This window comes from Neofelis nebulosa, chromosome 16 (genome assembly GCF_028018385.1).
Source record: "Neofelis nebulosa isolate mNeoNeb1 chromosome 16, mNeoNeb1.pri, whole genome shotgun sequence".
Lineage (NCBI taxonomy): Eukaryota > Metazoa > Chordata > Mammalia > Carnivora > Felidae > Neofelis > Neofelis nebulosa.
The window spans coordinates 2,995,525-3,020,000 of NC_080797.1; the positions used below are offsets into that span (position 1 = coordinate 2,995,525).

Consider the following 24,476-nt stretch of genomic DNA (forward strand, 5'->3'; position numbering starts at 1 on the left):
GCAGACGACGGTAAGGTGCACTCAGGAAGAGACGCAGGCTTGCAGGAGTTCGTCTCACCCACCAGGTGCCGGGGCTCCGGCAGCGCTCCCTCACGCTCCGCCAGGCGTCCGGCTTTCTACGGGATTCTTCGCACGTCCGTCTCCGCTGGGCTGTGGGCGGGCGGGGGAAAGGGGGGGGGGGGTCCCCGCCGGTGACAGCTCGCGGCCACCTGCTCGCCCGCAGGACGACCGCTGTCCTGCCGGGCGCGCCGGGTCCCCGCAGGTCGCACGAGGCTGGCGCCGGGACGGCGCAGGCATCAACGCCACCAGTTTAGAAGCTCTGGGTGGGGGAGGGGGGCCGCTCTCAGTCTCCAATCGCCGGGTCCCCGGCCAGCCGCCAAGTGGCCATGGGGAGACCTGTCCACCTCCTTGGCCGGCCGACCTCGTGGCGCAACGGTAGCGCGTCTGACTCCAGATCAGAAGGTTGCGTGTTCAAATCACGTCGGGGTCAGCTCCTTTTCTCCGAGGCTTCCATCACTTTTATTTATTCGCCTCCCCGTCGTGACTCACTACCCCGGAGCCCCAGCGCCCAGGCTGAAGCGGCACCTCGTGGGGGCCGGGAGAGGAGGGCTCCTGGCGCCCAGTCCCGAGCCGCCCCGTCGCGGGAGCCCAGATCTCGCGGGCTCGTGCGCGCGGATCCGGGGACCGAGAGCCTGGGCGCGTGGCCGGGCTCCGGCGGACGGGCGCGCGCGGCGGGGCCCTCGGTTCGGCGCGCGGGAGAGAAGGTCGTTCGGCTGGCGGTCGCCCTGTGAGTCGTGCTCGCGGGGCTGCGCCGGTTCCCCGGGCGCGCGCTCCCTCGGCCACGTGGGTGGGCCCCGCGCGCGGGAGGACGAGTTCAGGCCCCAGAGAGAAGAGCGGAAGCTGCTACCTCGCAGACGAGGTGGCCGAGTGGTTAAGGCGATGGACTGCTAATCCATTGTGCTCTGCACGCGTGGGTTCGAATCCCATCCTCGTCGGCGTGCGGCTGTCGCAGCCCGGGTTCAGTTTTGTAATCTCAAGAATTTCTCTTGTTACCTCCTACCCGCCCCGACTCAATTTCCACGTCACCCCTGCGGCTTGTTCGTTTGTCCTCAGCCTTGGTTTTCGTCCCTTCTACTCCGTTTAACAGAACAGCCAGAGGTTGGTGCCAAGGGGCGTCTAGGCACCTGTCGCGCACCTGCCGTGGAGCTGACCTGGCCAAGGAAAGAAGGTGCCAGGTACCGGACGGTGGGCGCCGTGGCTTAGTTGGTTAAAGCGCCTGTCTAGTAAACAGGAGATCCTGGGTTCGAATCCCAGCGGTGCCTCCACAGCCTACTGCTTTTGCAAGGTGTCTCAGGACATCCTGCCTGTGCAATTCCACCCCCAACTCCCCACCCTCCCAGGTCCGCCACCGTCTGCCCGGGAATCCACCAGGAGGCTTCGGGCGGCGCTTTCCGCCTCTGACGTTTCTGGTTGGGATCGCGGACACCACTAGGTGCGCGCTGTCCATCGCGGGCTCCCTACGCACATCCCGACCTGCAGCCGAGCAGGGAGTGGCATCTGTGTTTACCCGTCACCCGTACTGCGCCTTGCTGTCGCTTCCCGAAGTGCCTGGTGATTCTGTTAATATCGTTTTTACGTCCCCCCAAATGATCCTACCCATTTTCACATTTTCCTACAGACAGGACGAACCAACAAGATGAATTCTACATGGCTCCAGTTTGAGGCGCTGGCACCAGCTGGCCGGTTAGCTCAGTTGGTTAGAGCGTGGTGCTAATAACGCCAAGGTCGCGGGTTCGATCCCCGTACGGGCCAGAAGCGGTTCCTCTCTTTTTCCTTTTCTCCCCTCTCCGTAAAACTTCGTACTGGTAATTTCTTGTTACCGGGGAAGGTTTGCAGGGCAACGTTCTGAATCCCAGAACTTTTCACACCCAAAATAGAAACGTATTGAGATTCAATCCAAGATGCTATTGCCTTGGGGGCGGGGGAGGAGGAAAGTTTCATAAAACTGGAGTTTTTTCTTATATCTCTATTTGTAACTCTCCTGCCCGTAACCTGGGGGCTCCGGGATCTTACTATACGAACTGTGAACCGAAGGCTTGGAGAGGTTGGGGCAAATAGGACACTGAGCAGCAGCAGCATGTGGGAAACGGGGTCAGGAATGGAGGTAACAGGTGTTTCCAGTCTTCCCAGCCAAGAGGTCACCCAGTCCTTGCCTGTCCGCTTCAAGATCTAAGAGGACCCCTTCCCTACAGATCTAAGCTCCCGCTTCAAGATTTAAGAGGACCCTGACAGATAGTGGGCCACCCTGCTTGTGTTTCTGCTTTAATGGATCTTTGAGCCCATGTCTGTGTCTTGCACATCTCTTCAGATGGCAGGGCTGCCTAAGAGCAGGAGCCACAGCCTTGCCCAGGTAGCCTGGGCCCCCCGCCCCTCTCCCAGCATCTGCCAGGAGAGCTCCGTGAAAAAGACCGACCCTCATCCCCGTTCCTTCAGCTTATCACCCCTGCGAGCCCACACAAACACACCTGAGCCTTAGCAGCAGGACTTTAATTCCACAAAAACTCAGAAAGCCAAAGCTGATTAGAACACTCCACAATAGGTGGGCTTCCAAACCAGCAACAATTCTGCCTGAACCCTGAGAGCAGCGAGACCCCTCCCACCTCACCCCCCTCTACCATGCAATGCATTCCGTCTAGCTCCACCCCGGGTCTGGCTGGGGAGGTGGGATAGTAGGGGGCCAGAGGGCAGAAGCAGGGGGTTACCCATCTGCGGATGTGCATCCTTGTCTGCACGGTGTGTGGCCAAGGACCACTCAACCTCCCACAGCCCCTGGCACCTGAGATGTGACCACGGGAATCAGGGTGGCCACAGTGGGGGCTGGGGCCTCCTCTGTTCTCCTTTCTGGACCACATATGGCAGTCACGTCTCCCAAGCCGAGACCTAAAGCCCTGGGTTCCCAGAGACGGTGCTCTGGCTGGAGAAGAGAGTTGAGAACAAGGTAGCTACAGATGGCCAACTTAATAGAAGCAGAGCATCGTCCCCTCCCACCGGGGAAGGCTTCCGAACTTCCCCACATACACCTGAATAAGGCCCAGCGAGTGGTCGCAGGCCTGCTAAATGCATCTGGAAGAGCCTCCAGTATATAGGCCTCCCCTCGGCGGGCAGTTCCCACCAGGGCTCCTTGAGTCCTTAGGATCCTGCTGGGCCCCGGCTTGGCCAGCCCTGTCCTGCCCTCCCGGTCACTTGCACAGGGCCTCCAACACCTCCAGGGTGCGTCGGATATCCCGGACTTGGCGCGCCAGCCCCTGAACTGGCTGCAGCGCCCGCTCCAGCTCCTCACAGCGGGCCAGCAGGGTGTACATGCCCTTGATGCTCATGTCCACGGCTTCGCCTAGGGAGTCCACGGCGTCGCGGTAGGTCTGGATGCAGCCCACGCTCAGCGCTGTCAGCTCCTGCACCGCGCCACCCAGCCCGCGCAGCAGACGGTCCACCCTGCCGCCCAGCTCCCGACTCAGCCGCTCCAGGTCCCGCAGCACGTCGGGGTCGATGGGAGGAATGGCGGGAGTCGGTGCGGGCGCCGCGCAGGGCCGCGCAGGGGCAGGGGGCGGGGGCTGAAGGGCGCCGCTCAGACGAATCTTGAGCTGCAGGTTGTTGGCGACGAAGTGGGTGAGGTCGCCATGGCGGCTCACGGTGCCTTCGAGCTCCAGGGGGCTGGAGATGGTGGCGCGGCGCCCGCCGCCCGCGCCGGGCTCGGCACCCCCTGCGGACCCGGTACCGCCGCACGCCCCGCTCAGCCCGTCCAGGCTGCGGCTGTCCTGAAGGCGGCTGGAGAACGAGCGGCCAGCCCTGCCAGCCGCCGCCGCCGCCTCCTCGTCTTCCTCCTGCGGCTCCACCTCCATCCCGCTGCCTCCCGGGCTCCCTCGACGGCAGCCGCTCTCGGATGCAAGCTCGTCCTCCGGTGGCTCCGGGTCCTTCAGCCGGGAGGACCCGTGGGGGTCGGGCTCAGGGCCCGGCGCCCCCCGGCGGCTACCCGGCCCGGACCGCGTCCCTCCGCGGCCGGGCTCGTCGTCCCGAGCCTCCCGCTCGGCCCGGTGGACGGCGCCGCGGCTGGAAGTCTTCGGGGACGCCCCGGGGTGGCGGCTCGCGCCCTCAACGTTCTCGGCCTCTTCCTGCCCAGACGCCGGGAGGCCTGAGGGCGGCTCAGAGGGGGTTCGGCCCGGCCCGCCGCCGAAGATCACGGCTTGCTGCTCCCCTACAGCCGGGAGGTCCGCCTCGGGCCCAGGCCGCCCCTGGGACGACTCCATGCCGCAGTTGGGGGCAGGAACCGAGAAACTGATCAGCCCCGGCTCAGGCGGCGTCGGCGGCGCCTTTAAGGGGCGTTGGTAGAGGCGCGCGATTGGCAGCCGGCTGACAATGGTCAGGACAGGAAGAGCACTCTGATTGGTCGCGGCGACCAGGAAGTCCCGGAAGAAGAGCTGTTACTGAGCGGCCCAACCCACGTGAGAGCCGGCCGGGTGGTGCGAAGGCGGTGACAGCTGCCCTCGTCGCTCCGCCCCTTCGAGAGGAGGCGGGGCAAATCTTAAAGATCAAGGTTCCAAAATACGCGAGTCCTCCGGGGCCCGGCTCAGACTCTATCCACCCACAACTGTCACGCCCACATTTGTTGCTTAGCTGACCCACCGAGTGGGCACCAGAGATGCGACCCCTTAGAGAGTTTGTGGGGGACGAGAAGAGTCTGTCCTGCTTGGACCATCGGGATTGAACCACGCTTGGTCCATCAGGAGGGATGAAAACAGAATCCTCAGCAGAACTCGGATGGTCCGTTGCATCATCCTCGGCTCACAGCCCTGGCACAGGAACTGGCCAGAGCGACTCCCGATGGACAACGAAGCAGGCTTACGGGCTTTCCTGTGCTTCTGACACTGTTCGCTGTCTCCGGCTCCCTCCACGTATGAGCATCTCTCTGCTTGGAGGATGGTGTGTGATTTGGCCACGAGGTAAAATATTTAATAAATGAATGGCTCAGCATGAAGATCGGAGCCCTGATACCATTCTGATCCCAACTCTTCCTTCTCTTCCCTCCGCTGGTCTTGCCGGAGCCAAAATGCTGACTTCCTCACTGTTGCTCTGACACTGCCTCAGGGATTTACACTTGGTCTTGCTTTTCCTTTCCTTTCCTTTCCTTTCCTTTCCTTTCCTTTCCTTTCCTTTCCTTTCCTTTCCTTTCCTTTCCTTTCCCTTCCTTTCCTTTTCTTTTTTCTCTTCCTTCCTTCCTTTCTTGGAAAATTTCAACCTCCTTCCTTATTCAAATACCACCCTTATTCAAATAACTCCCTGACCACCTGTTTAAAACTGCAGTCACTTTCCACAGCAACTCCCTATTTCCCTTCCCTTCCTTTTGTGTATAGCCCTTATTGCCATCTAACACACTCTGTGTTTATTTGCTCATGTAAGCTCCGTGAGGGTAAGGTTATTTTGTCTGTTTTGATCTGTATCCTCAGTGCTTAGCACGGTGCCCAGCATATGGTAGGTGCTTCATAAAGATGTATTCAGTAAATGACCCCAAATCATTAATTTCCCCTTTGTGACTTGAGCACATTCAAGATGTGTTTCTGTCAATTGCACCCAGAGGCCTGATTAATAAACCATCAGCCCAATGGTCTACTCTAAGCTTCTTCCCCCTCTCTGGGACTGTTACCGCCACCCCTCACCCACCCACCCCCGTCTTCCCTTTACCCCTCATCAGGCAGGGGTTCTTTATTCAGCAAGTGATAGAAAAAAATGCAAATTGAACCAACAACAACATTAAAAGAAGGGGACTGTGCTATGTCGTGCAATAATGGTCTCAAGACAGAGTGTGCATCAGAGAAGCCTGAATCCAATGGGCTAAAATGTCACGAAAGACCTGGTTTCAGTCTCTGGGGGTAGCTTTATTCTAAGTTCGCTTCCTCATGGTGGCAACATGGCCATGTTGTTTGTCATTCTTCAGAGGTTGTACTAGTCTCTTTGGGCTCCTATAACAAAATGCCATAATCCAGGTGTCTTATACAACAAACATTATGTCTGACACTTCTAGAGTCTGGGAAGTCCAGGATGCCAGCTGATTTGGTTCCCTCTTCCTGTCTTCTCCAGGCATCTCACACCTCGAAGAGAGCTAGTTCTCAACTTCTTATAAGGCACTAATCCTATCATAAGGACTCCGCCCTTATGACCTCATCGAAACCCTAATTATCTCCAAAGGCCCCGCCTCCAAATACCATCGCATTGGGGGATGGCACCTCAACACATGAATTTTGGATGGACAAAAACCTTCAGTCCATAACAGGGGCCATTTGTCAACCTTTTTTGGTCTCCCAAGATCTGAATCTCAGTGTTTAAGGACTCTCCCACCTCATCAGGCAGAGCCCTCCTCCCGCTCCAGAGGCTGAGATGTCAAGCCACCCCTGTCTCCGCTTTCCTGGCACACGGCTCCGGCTCCACTGTGGTCTACAGCAGTGGAATTTTCCCTGGCCGTTCAGACTCCAAGCCTCTTCCTTCTGGAGATTCCTACTGCTCCTATAGAGTTTGTGAACTACCCAGGACCCTCATAATAAAGTCCATTTGTGCTCCAATTGCACCGAATTATTTGTTGTTTCATGCAACCAGGAATCCTGAATGATAGGCTCCCACATCTTCCAGAAGGGGAGAAAGGAACAGCGTCCAGTAGGCCTCCCACAAGAACAAGGATGCATCTTTCCCCAAAGCCCCAGTTAATCTCCCTTTGCAACTCATTGGCCTGAGTTGGTTCAGATATCAATTCAGTCACACTGGCCGGGGTGTGACTGACTGACTTAGAGCTGAGTATCCAGAAAAATCACTCGAGCAAGATGACAAGAATCAACCTTTTAGGTTAAAACAGTTATGCTGTTTTATGTTTCATGTTAGGTGTTAACAGTTATGCCCACCTAGAGCTAGGAGGGCAGGTCAGTTGCCTCCAAACCTGGCCGCTAACACAATGGGGGAGAGGGCAGGGGCCGTGGGGGAGCATCCACAGGATGTACATTAGGGGCCAGCGAGGTATGGCCCATGGGCCAAATCCAGCTCACGTCCATTTTTTTTTTTTCAGTTTATTCATTTATTTTGATAGAGAGTGAGAAAACGAGCAGGGGAGGGGCAGAGAGAGAGGGAGGGAGAGAGAATCCCAAGCAGGCTCCACACCATCAGCACTGAGTTCAAGCAGGGCTTGAACTCACGAACTGTAAGATCATGACCCCAGCCGAGATCAAGAATCTGATGCTCGACTGAGTGCACCTCCCAGGCACCCCCAGTGAAGGCTTTTTTTTTTTTTTTCAACGTTTTTAATTTATTTTGGGACAGAGAGAGACAGAGCATGAACGGGGGAGGGGCAGAGAGAGAGGGAGACACAGAATCGGAAACAGGCTCCAGGCTCCGAGCCATCAGCCCAGAGCCTGACGCGGGGCTCGAACTCACGGACCGCGAGATCGTGACCTGGCTGAAGTCGGACGCTTAACCGACTGCGCCACCCAGGCGCCCCCCCAGTGAAGGCTTTTTAAAGTAAGACCAAAAGTCAGATACCGTAAAGGAAACAGATGACAAGACTTGACAATATAATACTAGAAAATTCCAAGATAGAAAACCACCCAATAAACTACATTAAAAGACGAATTGCAGACAGGGAAAAAAATATCGGCCAAGTGTATGACAAATTGTTAATAGCCCTTGATCTTACAAGCAAATCAGCCAAAGATATATAAACAGGAAGGTGGCCGAGGACTCCAGGGTCGGTAGATTCAGTAACTCCACAAAACCACCGAGGACCCTGGTTCTTTCCAACTTTATGTTCTATCGTTCTCTGTTAATCTTTTTTAAAAGATTTTTATTTTTTAATTTTTTAATGTTTATTTACTTTTGAGAGAGAGAGAAACAGAGTGTGAGAGAGGGAGGAACAGAGAGAGAGGGAGACACAGAATCCAAGGCAAGCTCCAGGCATCAGCACAGAGCCTCGCGGGGCTTGAACTCATGAACTGTTTGATCATGACCTGAGCCAAACTCGGATGCTTAACTGACTGAGCCACCCAGGCACCCCTCTGTCAATCTTTTTTTTTTTTTTTTCATTTTAAAATGAAACCATGTAAAAAGTAAAATAAAATGAAATCACGTGTATGTAGTCGTACTCATAAAGATAAACACACTAATCGAAAGTTATGCAACATTAACAGCAGATCCAAATACAAACCAAGATAATCCTCTGAATTTTATATTTCATCGAGCCTCAAAAATAACCAATCTTTTAGTCCTTTTCTTGTACATTATTCTGTATCCACATTCTCTGCATCTGTTTGGGTCCCCGGATTTTACCTCAGTTTTCTCTGTGACGTTCTCTGGGGGTATGTATCACGGGCTGCTGCTTTGGGGGTTGACGGTCTTTCTGGGTGTCCATTGATAGTCCCTCCAGATCCCAACCAGCCGATTCCCTACCCACGTAGCCCCGAGAAACTTCTCACTCTGTGCTTCGGGACAGATTACTGCCAATCTGTGTCGACCTCAGCTGTCCCCGTGGGCACAGAATGTCTGCCACACATCCGGTTATCTCAGGAACTAGTTTCGTGGTATTAGAGGTCAGTTGGTCAGTCGGATCAATACCACCCAGTTCTGTTTCAAGCCACATCATTAGGAGACAGCATGTGACACTCATACAGCTTTTCCAACTACTAGTCTCATTCATTCACGTGATCAGCTGAGGCGCACAATATATAAATCTGGGTAGAAAGTGTGATGCCACAGATAAGACCAGACAGGGTTTGGACCTCTGCAGAGCTCACTAAGGTACAGGGACCCTGAGGAAACGTGGCCTTTCTCTTCAACCTATTCCAAACGTAGAAAGCCACTGCCTTGGGATGCAGCCAGCGTGTGGGACTTTGAGAGAGCCAGCAGGGGAGAGCCAGAGAGGGAGAGATAGAGACAGAATCCGAAGCAGGCTCCACACGGTCAGCACAGAGCCCCATGCAGGGCTCGAACCCACAAACCGCGAGATCGTGACCCCAACCGAAACCAAGAGCCCGATGCTTAACTGACTGAGCCACCCATGCGCTCGAGGCTAGATTTTTAAATCTAGTTACGACTGCACTTGAGAACAGACTGTTATAAGCAAGGTAGGATTGTTATTTCCATCTTAAATGCTCATAAAGATTGAACAACACGGCCAAGGTCACATGACTAAAAAACAGTGGAGAAAGAACTAGAACTCAGGGGTGCTGGCCAGAAGCGAAAGCTCGTTCCTCCATAGAGCTCCCCCCACGGTGAAGGGAGCGGATCACTTCTTTTTTTTTTTTTTTTTTTTCAACGTTGTTTTAAATTTATTTTTGGGACAGAGAGAGACAGAGCATGAACGGGGGAGGGGCAGAGAGAGAGGGAGACACAGAATCGGAAACAGGCTCCAGGCTCCGAGCCGTCGGCCCAGAGCCCGACGCGGGGCTCGAACTCACGGACCGCGAGATCGTGACCTGGCTGAAGTCGGACGCTTAACCGACTGCGCCACCCAGGCGCCCCGGGAGCGGATCACTTCTTATTGGTCTCGCCAGTGCCCGCACCACCCACAGAAATGCAGACCAGGAAGACACCAGATCCTCCCCCGCCAAAAGAAGAGGGGGGTGGCTTGTCATTTTTCTGTCGTCGTCTGTTCAGTGGAAAGGTAAGGTGATCGATCAGCAAGTGCCCAAAGAGAACAAATGTTCCAAGATCAGCTGGAGTCGGCGTAAGGATAGCTTTACTTAAAACAACATCAACTAGGACAGTTGTCGCCCCCCAGGACACCCCCGGACCCAGGCCCTTGTGTTCTTTGTAGGGTTTGTCAAGCAGGGTGTTTGTCGAGTGGGCTGAGGGGTGGAATGTAGCGTTATGCGGGATATAGACTTGCCCTATTCTCCCATCATTTGGATAAGGGGGCGGCTCTCGCGGGAACAGGTGGAATTTTTTCCTCTTGGAAAAGCAAACGTCACTGACCAAAGATCATGACACAGATTGTTCCCGTTACTCAAAGGAGGCTGCGGGGTGGCATTCTAGACAGAGGCAAGAGCAAGGGCAAAGGCCTGGAGGTGGAAACAAACTTGGCAATGCCCAAGGAACAGCCAGGAGGCCATCAATCAATTAATGACTGATGGAAGGGGGAGGGCAGTTGGGAGATGAGCTTGGAGTCGTTTTCAACTCGGGCTTTTGGTGATTTTTTAGTTTATTTATTCTGAAAGAGGCAGTGAGAGCAGGAGCTGGGGCAGGGGAAGAGGAGAGAGAGAGAGAGAGAGAGAGAGAGAGAGAGAATCCCAAGCAGTCTCCACGCAGGGTCAGTGCAGAGCCTAACATGGGGCTGGAACCCATGAAAACGTGAGGTCATCTCCTGCGCCGAAATTGAGAGTTGGATGCTTACCTGACTGAGCCACCCAGGCACCCCTCAACTCAGACTCGTAAAACAGATGGATGTCTGGGTCTCCACCGAGGGCACTTCAACCTGAATTTGTTAGGCTGATGTGTGAGCGTTTTTGTTTTCTTTGTAAGCCCCTCCAGGTGATCCTAAGGCATGTAGGCAGGGTTGAAAATCGGTAGATGACCTTGTTGAGGAACGAGTTTGGATTTTATTCCAAGTACGCTAACTTCCCATGTGGAAAACGCGCCGGGAATAGAAACAGGCAGAACAGCTAGGAGGTGGGATGAACTAGCGTGAAAGGAGCCACGTTTGTGAGTCAGGGCTGGGACCTGGCAGGTTTCGCTGGTGGTAGGAAGGGGGGGGTTGGCAGAGAAGAAAAGGGAGAGGGGCACCTGGGTGGCTCAGTCAGTTAAGCGTCTGACTTCAGCTCAGGTCACAATCTCCCAGTGTGTGGAGCCTGCTTTGGATTCTGTGTCTCCCTCTCTCTCTTTGTCCCTCCCCCACTCGTGCTCTCTCTCTCAAAAATAAACATTAAAAAAATTTAAAGGGAGAGAAACTAGAAATTAAAAAAAAAAAGGCCTTATACATCATTCGATAATTTTATTTATTTTTCAAAATGTTTAATTCTGAGAGAGAGAGAGAGCAGGGGAGGGGCAGAGAGCAAGAGAGAGACAGAGGATCCAAAGCAGGTTCTGCACTGACAGCCAAGAGCCTGACACGGGGCTCGAACTCACAAACCATGAGATCATGACCTGAGCCAATGTCGGCCACTCACCCGACTGAGCCACCCAGGTGCCCCTGAAATAAGAACACTGATTTTTAAAAACCAATTTTTTTAACTACACAAAGTATAAAAAAGGAAATTTATTCACATACTTGGCCTTGATCAAAAGAGCAAATAACCAACAGAGGCAGAAAAAGCATTTGATGAAAGTCAACACCTGTTCGGGAGACCAAAAAACCAAACCCTTCCTTAATCTGATAAAGAAAGAACCTTTTTTCCCCCTAGATCTACATGGTGGCAGTAAGCACTGCAGTTCCTGTTCCAGTTCTGTGCATCTATAGATGCACAGAAAATAAATGTGTGTGCTGTGGAAAGGGATCAGTACACCATTGTAGCATGGCGTTCACGAATACGGACGTTAAAAGTGGGCTCCCCCATCACGACCCTTGTGACTTCCGGTGGACCACGTAGCCTCTCTGTGTGTCCGTTTCCTTATCCCTCCTGTACCAGATTTGAGCGGCGAAACAAAGACAACTTCTAAGGGACAGCAACGTTCAGTTGCTCCTAGGTTGGTGGAGACTGAACCAGAAGGAAAGGCTTAGAGGGGCAGCATTTGAGAGAAGAGGAGGAGGGGAGAGGCAAGTGATGTTCAGGGGCAGCAGAGGGGATCTGAGGCCCCAGCGGCCGGGCCCTGGGGGCCAGAGCAGAGGAAGAAATGACGGGGGTGGCTGCTGGCTGGGGACGTCGGTGCAGTGCCTGCCTGGCCCCCATCCCCTCCCTCTAGGGAAAACTCCCCCCACAGCAGTCTCTACCTGTGAAAGTCTAAACTCGTCCCTATAAAAAGCTTCCATATAAATGCTTCTGTATAAAAAGCTTCAGCCTTTATTAAATAAAAAGGAGGTAGAAGACAGACAGAGGAACAGGCCGGGTACCCCTCCTTCCAAATACACAGATACAGGCATACAGACAGACACAACCGAATGAATGACAGGGACAAGTCACGGGACAGACTGAAGGGCGGAGGGAGGCAGCACCCTCCGAGAGTGGGCCCGGACCCAAGGGTGGGCCGAGACCTGGGCCAAGGGCAGCCGTTCGGAGGGGTTATGCTTGAGCAGCTTGGAGATGAGGTCCTGGGCTCCCGTGGGCACGGATGGGGGGAACTTGAGGTCTACCTGCAGAAGGAGAGGAAGAAGGGCCCCCGTAGGTTTATCCCTGACCACCCAGTTCACTTGGACAATGACCTAGGGCCCAGTCCCTGCCGGCCCCTGGCCTCTGCGCGAAGCCCCCGCCAGGCACCGGGGCCCACCCTCCTACCTTGACGATGCGCCGATAGGTCTCATTGTGTGAAGCGCTCTCGAAGGGCGGGTTTCCCACCAGCAGCTCATAGCAAAGGACCCCGATGCACCACAGATCCACCTTCTCGTTGTGCGTGCGCCCTTCAATCATTTCTGGAGGCAGGTAGTCCAAGGTGCCGCACATCGTCTTCCTCCTGGGTGGATTGGGGAGGGGGAAGAGACCCCAGATAAAGATGGCCTCTCTTTTCCCCGCCATTCGACAGACAGCCAAGCGACCCCCAGCATGCGCCAGCGGGGTGTCTCAGCCAGACTCTGACAGGGCCCTGGGGGCAGGACTAGGTACAACCCAGAGTGGGGCGCCTGGGTGGCTCAGTCGGTTAAGCGTCCAACTTCGGCTCAGGTCACGATCTCACGGTTCGTGGGTTCAAGCCCCGCGTCAGGCTCTGTGCTGACAGCTCGGAGCCTGGAGCCTGCTTCGGACTCTGTGTCTCCCTCTCTCTCTCTGCCTCTCCCTCCCCCCACACCTCAAAAATAAATAAATAAACATTACGAAAAAAATAGAGGTAGAATGGCACACAGGGGGATCTGCCTGGAAATAATCAGATCTAAGGGCAACGCTCATCTTAGAGGTAAAGGAAAAACTGGGGGTGAAGGGAGAACTGGGGACATGTCAAAAGTCCAGGAAGCATGGCCCTGCTGAAATAAATCAGGTTCCATCTCTATCGTGCAATACTATGGAGCCATTACAGATGATGTGGGAACATCCTCAGCAACATGGCAAGAGGGTCCCAACATATTCAGCAGGAAATCTGGGCAACAAAATTGTGGGTCACCTATTCTTGGAAAGATATTGCTGTGTCTCTATGGACAGGAGGACAAACCCACATGTGTCTAGGTAAGGAGCTCTGGAGTGGTATTATTTTGACCGCCCCAGCCATTCACCCCTAGGGCAGGGCTCCTGGCCCACCATACCTCAGGGAGGGGGCATGCACAGACCAGCCAAAGTCGGCGATCTTCAGCTCTCCCTGGAGCCCCAAGAGCAGATTCTCTGGCTTTATGTCTCTGTGAATCACCTTCTTCCCGTGGCAGTACATCAGAGCGTCTGCCAGCTCCTCCATGATCTGGGGGGTGGGGGTGGGGGGGGGCAATGACAGGATGTCAGACAAGGCTGGACCTCAAGCTACAAGCAGCGGGCCCCCAGCCTCGGGCCCCTGCCGGTGCCCCAGGCGCCCACCCGCCCGGACCGTGGCTGTTCGCTGCTCGTCAAAGGTGCGGCTCTTCTGCAGCTCCTTGTAGAGCTCGCCCCGGGGGGCGTACTCCAGAATCAAGTAGATCCTTCGGCGGTCGTAGAAATAGTTGTAGAGACGCAAGATGTTGGGATGCCTGGAGGAGGGAAGGGAGGACTCAGGTTGCATCCTGGCAGAAGGAAATGGGAAAGACAACAGTGCCACGTGGGGCAAACCGGGGTCCCATTCGGGAGTGGGAGCTCCGGGGCGCTAAGTGGCAGCGGAAGAGGCAGTCTGGATGGGGCGGGGGGGGGGGGGGGGGGGGGGGAGGGGGGGGTGAAAGGGGAGCGGAGGGAGGAGCAGGGAGGGGCTTGGGTCGGCGCACAGGGGCTCGTACTGCAGATGGGCCTGGATTTCGATCTCCCTGCGAAGCTGGTGCTCCACACCCTCCTTTTCTATCTGAGACTTGAACAGGACCTTGAGCGCCACGATGAAATGGCTTTTCTTCTCCCGAGCCAGGTACACGTTGCCAAACTTGCCTTTGCCCAGAGGACGCCCAATCTCAAAGTCATCGATGGTGAAGGATCGCCTGCTTGGAAGTGGGAGGAAGGCAGCCGAGTGACGGCCGGGCAGTCCCCCGAGGTGGGGACTCCCTGAGCCCTGTTTCCCTCCGGAGGGAGTCGAGGAGGGACCAGGCGCTCCTGCCCCGAGCGGCTACCTCGCGGCTACCTCTCTCGTTTCCTACCTATTCGCTGTCCTGTCTCCTCCCCCGCCACCCCAAGGCTTGGGTACTCACATGGAGAAGCTGGGGGTCCCACTGCTGTTCTCTACCACCTTCTGGCCGGGGGCGGCTAAGCAAACGACAGGGGAGTTGAGGCCCTCCTTTGATATCTTCATCCCCGCACCCACCCCCTAGACCCTGGTCCGCCCAGCTCAATCCTCTCCCGGGTCCCGGTTACCTGTGGGCTGGGTGTTGGAGCGGCTCATGAGGACAAGCGCGGATGGGGTGGCAGGCTCCTTCCGGAGGACCCTCTGGGGCAGGGTGTTCAGGCCAGGCTGAGTCTGAGAAGGAGCAGGGGGAGCTCTGAGGGTGCCTTTGTTCCAGGGACCCGCTTGGAATGTGCTACCAGCAGCACTTCAGTATTTGCTGAGGGTCACCCAGCCACCCACCTGTTCAAAGAGGAACACTGAGACCACAGTTTTGCTCAAAACTCCCAAAGCTCCGCTCATCGCTCTGTATTGAAATAGGTTCTTTTGTTTTATGCTTATTTATTTTGAGAGAGAGAGCAGGGGAGGGGCAGAGAGATAGGGAGAGAGAGAGAATCGCAATCAGGCTCTCTATTGTCAGCGCAGAGCCCAAAGCGGGGCTCGATCCCACGAACCGTGACAGCATGGCCTGAACGGAAATGAAGAGTCAGATGGTCCACCGACTGAGCCACCCGGGAGCCCATAAAATGGGTTCTTAATAAGCAACCTAAGGTGGCCTGAGATAAGAAGCAAAGGACTTGGGGCGCCATGGCTCTGTCGGTTAAGCATCCGACTTCAGCTCGGGTCATGATCTCACGGTTCCTGAGTTCGAGCCCCGCATTGGGTTCAGTGCTGACAGCTCCGAGCCTCAAGCCTGCTTCGGATTCTGTGTCTCTCTCTCTGCCCCCTCCCCCACTCATGCTCTCTCTCTCTCTCTCTCTCTCTCTCTCTTCCTCAAAAATAAACATTAAAAATTTTTTCTTTAAAAAGGACTCAGTCACCCCAACACCAAACATTTCACCTCTTCGGCCCTGGCCCACACCACATTTTCAGGCACGAAACTGTCCAACCTCTACAGTCCGGTCCATCTGCAACCCCACGCTCATTCACACCGGCTCCCATCCCAGCGGGCAGTAGAGGGCAGGTAACAAATGCCCCCAATTCAAGGATCGGCAGAAGCACCCTCACTCTCCCTAAAAAGCTCAGTCTAATAAGGCTTAGATGAGGTCCTGGAGGTCTTGAATGTTGCAACAAATTTTAAACTTACATAAACCCGTTCAGAGTCTATTTCCTACTTAGCCTATTATTTCGGGATAAGGGTTGGGAACCACGGAACCTGTCTCCTCGGCCGAGATAGCATTTATACGTGACAAGGAGGCTCAACCCTGTAGAGGGTCCTCGCAGGCTGGTCAGATTCAAGTTGGCAGCGCCTGATAGGATGTAGTTGCAAATGACCGGACCGGGTTCCAGCCAGCAAACTCTTGGGACCCAGACGTCGAAGCAAAACCGAGGGCGATTTGGAGGATTCCGCCCCGCCCCCGGCCCCCGCGGGACCTCAAATCCCCGGGCAGGAACTCTCCATGCGGGTGGGGGGAGGGGAAGTGGGACAGCCCTTACCGTCTGCCGGCCGTAGGGCCAGGGGTAGGCGTTCTCCTTCTGGGCCATCCTGGGAGGGAAAGGGGGGAGGAGAGCTGGGCAGACGAGGGAAACAGGGCTGTAGGAAGCAGAAAAAAAAGAGGGAGCGAGAGAGGGAGGGATCGGACCGATCTAGCCAGAAGCGCAGGCCTGGGGCCGGTGAAACGGAGCAGGTCAGCTCGCTGGCTCATCGGGGCGCACTGGGGTGCCGGTCTCGCCGCCCCCGCCCTCTCCCTGCGCACCGCCAGTTCGGGACCCTCCCTCTACCCTGGAGCTCCCAGCAGCCCCACGGGTGCGCGCGGGCCCGCCCAACGGACCCCCGACCTGCCCGATCGCCTGGCCTCTCCCAGCGCAAGACCCGCGAAAGGGAGCCGGCTCACCTGGAGCCCGAGCACGGCCACCTTCCGGGCCCCGGGCAAACGACTGAACCTGCCAGGCCCTCCCCCCGCTGAGGCCCTTTCAAATCTCCCGCCGTGGCCCCATTGGCTGAGCGCGCTGTCCATGCCCAATTCTCATTGGCTGGACACCGCGTGACGTAGCGGGTGGGGCCCAAAGTTAGGGGCGGAATATCGCTGGGGTTCTGGCTGAGCAAAGTTTACCTTGTCCGGGAGTCAAAAGATCTCGTATCTTTTTCCTTTAATTTAAAATTTTAATGTATCTGGGATGTATCCTTCTGTATGTAGGGACCAGGGTCTTTGTTTCGGACACACGGGGAGTTCATTATGCCAGCGCCGTTTGTGAAGCAAACTCCCTTGTTCCCCCCTCTACAATCTACAGATTCCATGCAACCTCCATCAAAATTCCAGTTACATATTGTACAGAAGCAGAAAAAAAAAAAAAAAAAAACAGTATCAAATTTGTATGGAACTGCCAAAGAATCCAACTAGCCAAAGCAATGGAGAGAGAACAAAGCTAGTGACAGACATCACGCTCCCAGATTTCAGGCTGTATTACAAAGCTACAGTAATTCACACAGCGAGGTATTGGCATAAACACCGCCACATAGATCAATGGGACTGAGCAGAGAGCCCAGCAATAAACTCACACATATATGGTTAATTAATTTATGAAAAAGTTGCCAAGAATACACAATGGGGAAAGGGCGGTCTCCTCAATAAATGGCGCTGGGGAAACTGGACAGGTACACAAGCAAAAGAACGAAACTGGATCACTTTCTTACACTACACACAAAAATGAACTGAAAAGTGATTAATTAAAGACTGGAACGTAAGACCTGAAACCATAAGACTCCTATAAGAAAACACAGGCTGTAGGTTTCTTGACATAGGTCTTGGCAATAATTATTTTTTTAAAAACTCTGACAACACAGTCAAAAGCAAGAGCAAAAACAAACAAGCGTGACTTCAGCAAACTGAAGGCCTCTGCAAAGGAAACCGTCGACAAACGAAAAGGCAAGGTGGTGAATGGGAAAAAATATTTGCAAAGCGTATACCTGGTAAGGGGCGGATACCCCCAATACCTAATGAACTCACGCAACTTTTTAACAGCAAAAAACAAGCTGATTTAAAAACGGGCTGAATGGGGCGCCTGGGTGGCTCAGTCGGTTGAGCGGCCGACTTCGGCCCAGTCATGATCTCGCGGTCCGTGAGTTCGAGCCCCGCGTTGGGCTCTGACAGCTCAGAGCCCGTGCTGACAGCTCAGAGCCTGGAGCCTGTTTCGGATTCTGTGTCTCCCTCTCTCTGACCCTCCCCCGTTCATGCTCTGTCTCTCTCTGTCTCAAAAATAAATACACGTTAAAAAAAAATTTTTAAAAAATAAAAAATGAAAACGGGCTGAAGATCGGAATAGACGTTTCTCCAAACATATGGATGGACGAGAAAGATGCTTGACATCATTAATCATCAAGGAAATGCAAATCAAAACCACAATGAGACATAGCTTCACACCTGTTCGAATGGTTATCATCCAAAAGATGGGAAGTAACAAGCACTGGTGAGGATGTGAGAAAAGGGAGCCCTTGTGCACGGTTGGTAGGCATGTAAACCGGTGCAGCCACTGTGGAAAACAGCACGGAGTCATCAAAAACTTAAAGATAGGACTACCGTAGGGTCTGGCAATTCTACCTCTGAGTAGTTATCCAAAGAAAAGGAAGGCGAAATTCAAAAAAATATCTGTGTTCCCATGTTCACTGAGCATTATTTACAATAGCCCAGGTATGGAAACAACCAAGTGTCTACGGATTCCACTCTAGTGGTTTCTGTTCCTGCCAACTCCTAATCTCCAACTTGGCGGAGACCTCTTGTGGACAACGTGGTTATCTAGCCAGTGTCCATTCTCCTAGCCATTCCCACTTCCAGAAAGCACCTAGAATGTTGTGGATCCGAGAGGGAAGCTGACACCATCGCAAATCCAGGATTGGATGCTGATCGATTTACACCACGACCAGAATCATGGTCATGGTTCGGGGGATAAGCGTGTGACCCAAGTGAGCCAGTTATGGGACTTTTAGGATTCTTGTCCAGAATGCTGGGCAGAACTCCTTTTCTCCACAAAACACACCTTGCTGCTGGTGGTACTCCTGAAGGAAGCAGCCTGAGAATGAAGCTTGACCTCATAGAAGGCAGAAGAGAGGCCTGGGAAGAACCCAAGACTTTGATGATGTTGTTGAGCCTCTGGACACCTATTCTGCACTTTCCCTAATGCATTGACTTGAGGGTTTGGTTATTTGGGGTCAAAAGAATACTCACGGACACACATCTACAGACCCAGCCTCAAGGGTTCTTAGTCATAGAGTTTGAATAAATGGCGCGAAACTGTTGAGAGTCAATCATTTGACCTACAAAAACACCAGTTTCATATAATTCAGCCAAATGTAAATCCAAGAAGTGCTTATGGGTTTCTCGATCATTTCCTAATGCTTTTGGCTGCAAGTTACAGAAGGCCCAGTTAACAGTGGCACGAACAATAGGGATCTATTTTCTCCTGCGTAGCAAGAAGTCAGCAAGTACGTAGCTGTTTTGTTAGGGATCTGGATTGCCTTTCTGTGATTCTCTTCACATGTTCCTTATGATTGCAAGATGGCGGCCAATGGTCTGTGCCCCTTTTATCAGGATAAGCAGAAGCCTTTCCAGAAGTACCCAATAGATTTCTCCTTGGCCAAAACTGTGTCACATGACTACTGCAAAGGATCCTGGTAAAGTGAGTATCTCTCGTAGCCACTACAGTGAAAACACCAAGGGGTGGGGGGGTAGAAATAGCTGTGTGCCACAGTGGCTTGCAATTTCATTCTGGGGAGCCCATGATTAATACAAACGTTCAGAGATCTGTGTGTGATGAGGTATCTCCAGAGATTTGGCAACCAAGGGCACCCCTCTGCCATTTGTGAGAAAATAATTTTGCTTCTGGAGGTGGATTGTTTTTACTTAGGGTCAGCTTAACCCCGCTTCCCGAGATCAGGGAGAGAGCCCACCTCAACTGTAGTGGCTTCATCAACGTACTTGGCCTAGAGAGACTAGCTAATGAAAAGCTTTGTGAAAATTCTATCACCTGCAGTCTACTTTATTCCTCATGACCTAGCGAAGGGAGATGTTTCCGGAATGTGTCAGGAGACGCAGTGCAAGGGTGGGATATGCCTGATCGATCCCATACAGTGTCCCCGTCCCTCCACCGTCTTTAAATTCCCACTCGCACATTTTGCCAGAAGATATTTGGCCTTTCAGGAATATTTGACGGGGCCAGCACAGGACCGGGATTTGCATTATTCATAAACCACAAAACAAAACAAAAACTATCTGTTCTGTCGGCTAGGCAACCATCAGCTGCCTGTTCAAGTTAGTGAACAAAATCCCTGTTGTTTACCCCAGAGCTTCTGGAGAGGTCAGTGAGGGGGAGTTGTCAGCGACCTCCTTGCTGGGGCGTATTTTCCCAAGACTGGGAAGGGGCAGGATTGGATCGTGTTCCAAAGGGACAGGATGTGTTCAGGGCAGAATGGCTGGGATACTATAATGCTCGGGATGCACAGATGTTAGTCCCTTGTATTTCTCATAATGGAATATCTCCCAAAGAAATGTCAATTTCTTTGACATTCTCAGTATCAACCAATAAGCCTCTTTCAGGAATGAGGAGTAGACTCAGAAGGATCTGGAAGGGGCTGGTTTGGGGGGGGGGGGGCTGGCCAATACTCCCAAGGGGGCGGGGGAAATGGGGAGGGATGGCCATTGGCTACAGGGGTTTCTTTTCAGAGTGATGAAAATGTTCTGGGGGTGCCTGGGTGGCTCAGTCAGTTAAGTGGGGGACTTAGGCTCAAGATTTCACAGTTCAAGAGTTCGAGCCCCACATCGGGCTCTCCGCCAACCATGCAGAGCCTGCTTGGGATTCTCTCTCTCCACTACCCTCTCTCTCTGCCCCTCCCCAACTTGTGCTTTCTTTCTCTCAAATAGACTTAAAAAAATGAAAAATAATTAAAAAAGGAAACATTCCGTAATCACATCGTGGTGATTGGTGAACAACTGTGTAACCATACTACAACCCTCTGAGTTGTACACATTTAAATAGTTAAGATGGTAAATTTTATGGTAAGTGTATTTTACCACCAAAAAAAATATGGAAAAAAAGATTACAAAATACTTCAAATACCAGGAATACTTTTTTTTTTCACACCAAGAAGTAAAATTGATCTTTATTATTATTTTTTAATGTTTATTTTGGGAGAGAGAGAGAGAGAGGGGGGGGGAGGGAGGGAGGGAGGGAGGGAGGGAGGGAGAGAGAGAGAGAGAGAGAGAGAGAGAGAGAGAGAGAGAGAGAGAGAGAAAGAAGGGGAGGGGCGCCTGGGTGGCGCAGTCGGTTAAGCGTCCGACTTCAGCCAGGTCATGATCTCGCGGTCCGTGGGTTCGAGCCCCGCGTCAGGCTCTGGGCTGATGGCTCGGAGCCTGGAGCCTGCTTCTGATTCTGTGTCTCCCTCTCTCTCTGCCCCTCCCCCGTTCATGCTCTGTCTCTCTCTGTCTCTCTCTGTCCCAAAAAAAAAAAAAAAACGTTGAAAAAAAAAAAAGAAGGGGAGGGGCAGAGACAGAGGGAGAGAGCAAATCCTAAGCTGTCTCCACAGAGTCAGGGCAAAGCTGGTTGCAGGGCTTGAATGCACAAGCTGTGAGACCATGACGGGACCCAAAGTTGGACGCCCAACCAGCTGAGCCACCCAGATAACCCTAAAATTGATCTTTAAATGAGCTTTTATTTTGCATGCTATCTGCTATGATTTTATCTTATTTTATTTTTTTAATTTAATTTTTTATTTTTTAAAATTTACATCCAAATTAATTAGCATATGGTGCAACAATGATTTCAGGAGTAGATTCCTTGATGCCCCTCCCCCATTTAGCCCATCCCCCTTCCCACACCCTCCAGGAACCCTCAGTTTGTTCTCCCTATTTATGAGTCTCTTCTGTTTTGTCCCCTCCTTGTTTTTATATTATTTTTGTTTCCCTTCCCTTATGTTCATCTGTTTTGTCTCTTAAAGTTCTCATATGAATGAAGTCATATGATTTTTGTCTTTCTCCAACTGACTAATTTCACGTAGCGTAATACCCTCCAGTTCCATCCACGTAGTTGCAAGTGGCAAGATCTCCTTCTTTTTGATTGCCGGGTAATACTCCATTGTATATATATACCACAACTTCTTTATCCATTCATCCACCGATGGACATTTGGGCTCTTTCCAGACTTTGGCTGTTGTCGATAGTGCTGCTATAAACATGGGGGTGCGTGTGTCCCTTCGAAACAGCACACCTGTATCCCGTGGATAAATGCCTAGTGGTGGAATTGCTGGGTCTTAGGGTAGTTCTGTTTTTAGTTTTTTGAGGAACCTCCATACTGTTTTCCAGAGTGGCTGCACCAGCTTGCATTCCCACAGGAATACTTTTTAAAGCAATTGCATAACTACTATTTATTTCAATCTTAACCAATTTTTCCCTGTTTGCTTCTGATGTGTGTGTGTGTGTGTGTGTGTGTGTGTGTGTGTGTGAAATAAAAGGCATCCATGGGGCGCCTGGGTGGCTCAGTCGGTTGAGCAGCCGACTTCAGCTCAGGTCATGATCTTGCGGTCCGTGAGTTCGAGCCCTGCGTGGGGCTCTGTGCTGACGGCTCAGAGCCTGGAGCCTGTTTTGGATTCTGTGTCTCCCTCTCTCTGACCCTCCCCCGTTCATGCTTTGTCTCTCTCTGTCTCAAAAATAAATAAATGTTAAAAAAAGAACTAAAAAAAAAAAAAGGCATCCAGGTGAAGCTTCAGTGCAAAAATGTAATAATTAAGTCTATGTATACTGTTTCTTTACTATTTTCTATTGTCTTTTTTCTGAAACTCCTCTGGAGGTAATCAGAGCTTCTAAATCTATCTTCCACATCAGTTAGCTTGTTTTTTCATGCTTTTGAAATTTCTCGTCCCTCTGTTCTGTGCTGTGTTTTGGGTAAATTATTTGAGTTCTATTTTTTTTTTAATAGCTAAATCTCTCTCAGACTGTTCCCAGTTTAAGATGTAAGATAGACTTTTTTTTAAAGTTTATTTATTTTAAGAGAGACAGAGACAGTGTGAGTAGGGGAGGGGCAGAGAGAGAGGGAGAGACAGAATTCCAAGCAGGTTCTGCACTGTCAGTGCAGAGCCCAATGTGGACCTTGAACTCAGGAAACCACGAGATCATGACCTGAGCTGAAACCTAGAGTCGGAGGCTTAACCGACTGAGCCAGCCAGGCACCCCTACCTAGACTTCTTTTATTACATCTGTCATCCATGTGTGAGATTTCTAATTGGTCAGTTGCCTATCCATATGACTTTATTGAATCTTTGTCTTTTTGTCTCATGATTTGATTTTGTTATTTATCTTTTTACATATCCCAGTCACACTTACTTTAAATTCTCTGCCGGACTGCCCCATAGACTTATTTTCATATCTTCCAATTATTGTCTCTGTTCCACTTATGCTTCTTCATACGTTTTGGGATTTGGGTTTGTAATGTCGTCTGGGCCAGAAGAGTGTTTCATTTTGTTGTTTTCTCTCTCTCTCTTCATGTCACACATTGCTCCCTGACCTACAATCTGGCCATTGTTGTTACCTCCTCGCTCCCAGTCAAAAAATCAGTTCTTATCATGCTATCTGGGGCTCCTGCCTCACTGTGATATTGAGGGTATCTCAAATGCAATCACGGGGGAGAGGGAAAGTTGGACATGTTTCTGGTCTTGAGCCACATCTGAGTCCTCCTGCCCTTTCGGGCCTGTGGTTCCAGGCAGGGAGTTGGTGGTTTGTTTTACAGCCTCCTTTTCTGATACAAGGATAGCACTGAGGCTCTGGCTTCCCTCTCTGTCCCCAGTCAGGATCCCGTTTCCTTCATCAGGCCAGTTCAAGGTTTTGCATTTGGACTACTGAATTTTTCATTTGTAAGCCTTTCTATGGCCTTTTAGTTCTCTATATTTTATATTTTATCTATCAGTGCTATGCATCTGAAGCAAAAGGGGTCAGCGTGGGAACTCACTGTCCTGTTCCTGCCAAAAATCCAGGCTTTTTCCAAACCCCAGGTTTTTTGGATCATCCCTAGATTGGTGTATGATTGACCTCAGCTTCTGTGATGGGGAGTGTGTCAAAGGGGGAAGGCATGTCTGAAACACGAGGCAAGACTCGGCTCTAGTGGATTGTTACTATGTGAAAGCGTAGCCCCCAGGTGTGGACGGATCTTTTGAATTTTCAAGAGAAGCTAGGAATCTAGATTTACGTGTGAAATTGACTGAGCTGTCAGTGTTGGCAAATCAGTCGCCAAACATGTCTGTGGACTGGATTTGGTCTCTAGACTACAAACATCCCATCCCTAATCCCAGGACTCTTCTGGACCATAAACCACACTCCGAGATCATCCTCCCTTCCCCTGGGGCCGCTAACCTTACCTGGTCACTCCTCAGGGGGGCTCTTAGGGAACACCATGCAGGAGAAAGCCTGTGGGCTTGGGCATTACGCGTTTGCCTCTGAGCCCACCACTTGCAATCTGTGTTGCTTGGCAAACGGTTCAATCCTGCTGAGTGTCAGCTCTAAGGTGGGCATGGTTATACAGCCTTGCAAGCTGGCTATCAGGATTAATTGAGGAAAGGTCTCTAAAGCGCTTGGCTCCGTGGCTGGCCCACAGCAAGCCCTCAGTGTCAGCTATCATTATGACTAAGGCATCACCTGGCCCCAGTGGATGAGAGCAAGATGTTCTTTACGAATTAAAAGCAGTTCACTGAACCGGGAGAGCAGACAGGGGGCGGAGCAGACAGGGAGGGCCCAACATCGTGCAGGTGTCTGCCCTGTGCGGGGTGCAGAGCTGGCCCAGCCCAGGTCTGGTACTTTCAGACAAACACACTGTTAAGGAAAGAGATGTCCAGGAAGAATTGCCTGCTGGGAAAGACAAGGCTTATAGAGTGGCTGGCCTGTATTTCTTTGGTCCCCCAATAGACCAGA

At 52.3% G+C, this 24,476-nt stretch overlaps 2 protein-coding genes, 1 long non-coding RNA gene, 4 other non-coding genes and 1 pseudogene across 15 annotated transcripts in view; 4 read left to right on the forward strand and 4 right to left on the reverse strand.

Annotated features, from left to right (window-relative positions):
* Positions 1 to 418: 418 nt before the first annotated feature.
* On the forward strand, positions 419 to 490 carry TRNAW-CCA (transfer RNA tryptophan (anticodon CCA)). The gene has a single exon. It is a non-coding gene; the product is annotated as a tRNA-Trp (tRNA).
* A 423-nt stretch (positions 491 to 913) lies between these two features.
* TRNAS-GCU (transfer RNA serine (anticodon GCU)) lies at positions 914 to 995 on the forward strand. The gene has a single exon. It is a non-coding gene; the product is annotated as a tRNA-Ser (tRNA).
* A 253-nt stretch (positions 996 to 1,248) lies between these two features.
* On the forward strand, positions 1,249 to 1,322 carry TRNAT-AGU (transfer RNA threonine (anticodon AGU)). Its single transcript has one exon. It is a non-coding gene; the product is annotated as a tRNA-Thr (tRNA).
* A 416-nt stretch (positions 1,323 to 1,738) lies between these two features.
* Positions 1,739 to 1,812, forward strand: TRNAI-AAU (transfer RNA isoleucine (anticodon AAU)). The gene has a single exon. It is a non-coding gene; the product is annotated as a tRNA-Ile (tRNA).
* Positions 1,813 to 2,530: 718 nt separating this feature from the next.
* Positions 2,531 to 4,534, reverse strand: BORCS6 (BLOC-1 related complex subunit 6). Its single transcript, XM_058703709.1, has one exon. It carries the CDS (start codon positions 4,302 to 4,304, stop codon positions 3,240 to 3,242), a length of 1,065 nt encoding a protein of 354 aa, XP_058559692.1. The 5' UTR covers positions 4,305 to 4,534; the 3' UTR covers positions 2,531 to 3,239.
* A 3,525-nt stretch (positions 4,535 to 8,059) lies between these two features.
* LOC131497721 (DNA-directed RNA polymerases I, II, and III subunit RPABC4-like) lies at positions 8,060 to 9,121 on the reverse strand (annotated as a pseudogene).
* A 2,879-nt stretch (positions 9,122 to 12,000) lies between these two features.
* The window catches only part of AURKB (aurora kinase B), a 14,766-nt gene continuing 2,290 nt past the window's right edge, over positions 12,001 to 24,476 (reverse strand). Inside the window, exons 1-9 of one of the 9 annotated variants that reach the window (XM_058703581.1) lie at positions 16,425 to 16,519; positions 16,027 to 16,123; positions 14,622 to 14,724; positions 14,459 to 14,513; positions 14,060 to 14,254; positions 13,681 to 13,819; positions 13,409 to 13,557; positions 12,456 to 12,630; positions 12,001 to 12,313 (exon numbers count right to left, since the gene is read on the reverse strand). In XM_058703581.1, coding sequence (XP_058559564.1) covers positions 12,140 to 12,313; positions 12,456 to 12,630; positions 13,409 to 13,557; positions 13,681 to 13,819; positions 14,060 to 14,254; positions 14,459 to 14,513; positions 14,622 to 14,724; positions 16,027 to 16,074 — 1,038 coding nt within the window. In that variant the 5' untranslated portion in view covers positions 16,075 to 16,123; positions 16,425 to 16,519 and the 3' untranslated portion in view covers positions 12,001 to 12,139. Of the gene's footprint in view, positions 12,314 to 12,455; positions 12,631 to 13,408; positions 13,558 to 13,670; positions 13,820 to 14,059; positions 14,255 to 14,458; positions 14,514 to 14,621; positions 14,833 to 16,026; positions 16,402 to 16,424; positions 16,563 to 24,476 lie in introns of those variants that run through there. The other 8 variants (XM_058703582.1, XM_058703585.1, XM_058703579.1 and 5 more) reach the window with 8 other exon arrangements.
* The window catches only part of LOC131497368 (uncharacterized), a 3,993-nt gene continuing 1,991 nt past the window's right edge, over positions 22,475 to 24,476 (reverse strand). Inside the window, exon 2 of the long non-coding RNA XR_009254921.1 lies at positions 22,475 to 24,476. This exon is cut by the window's right edge and continues 1,448 nt beyond it. This is a non-coding gene — a long non-coding RNA (uncharacterized LOC131497368).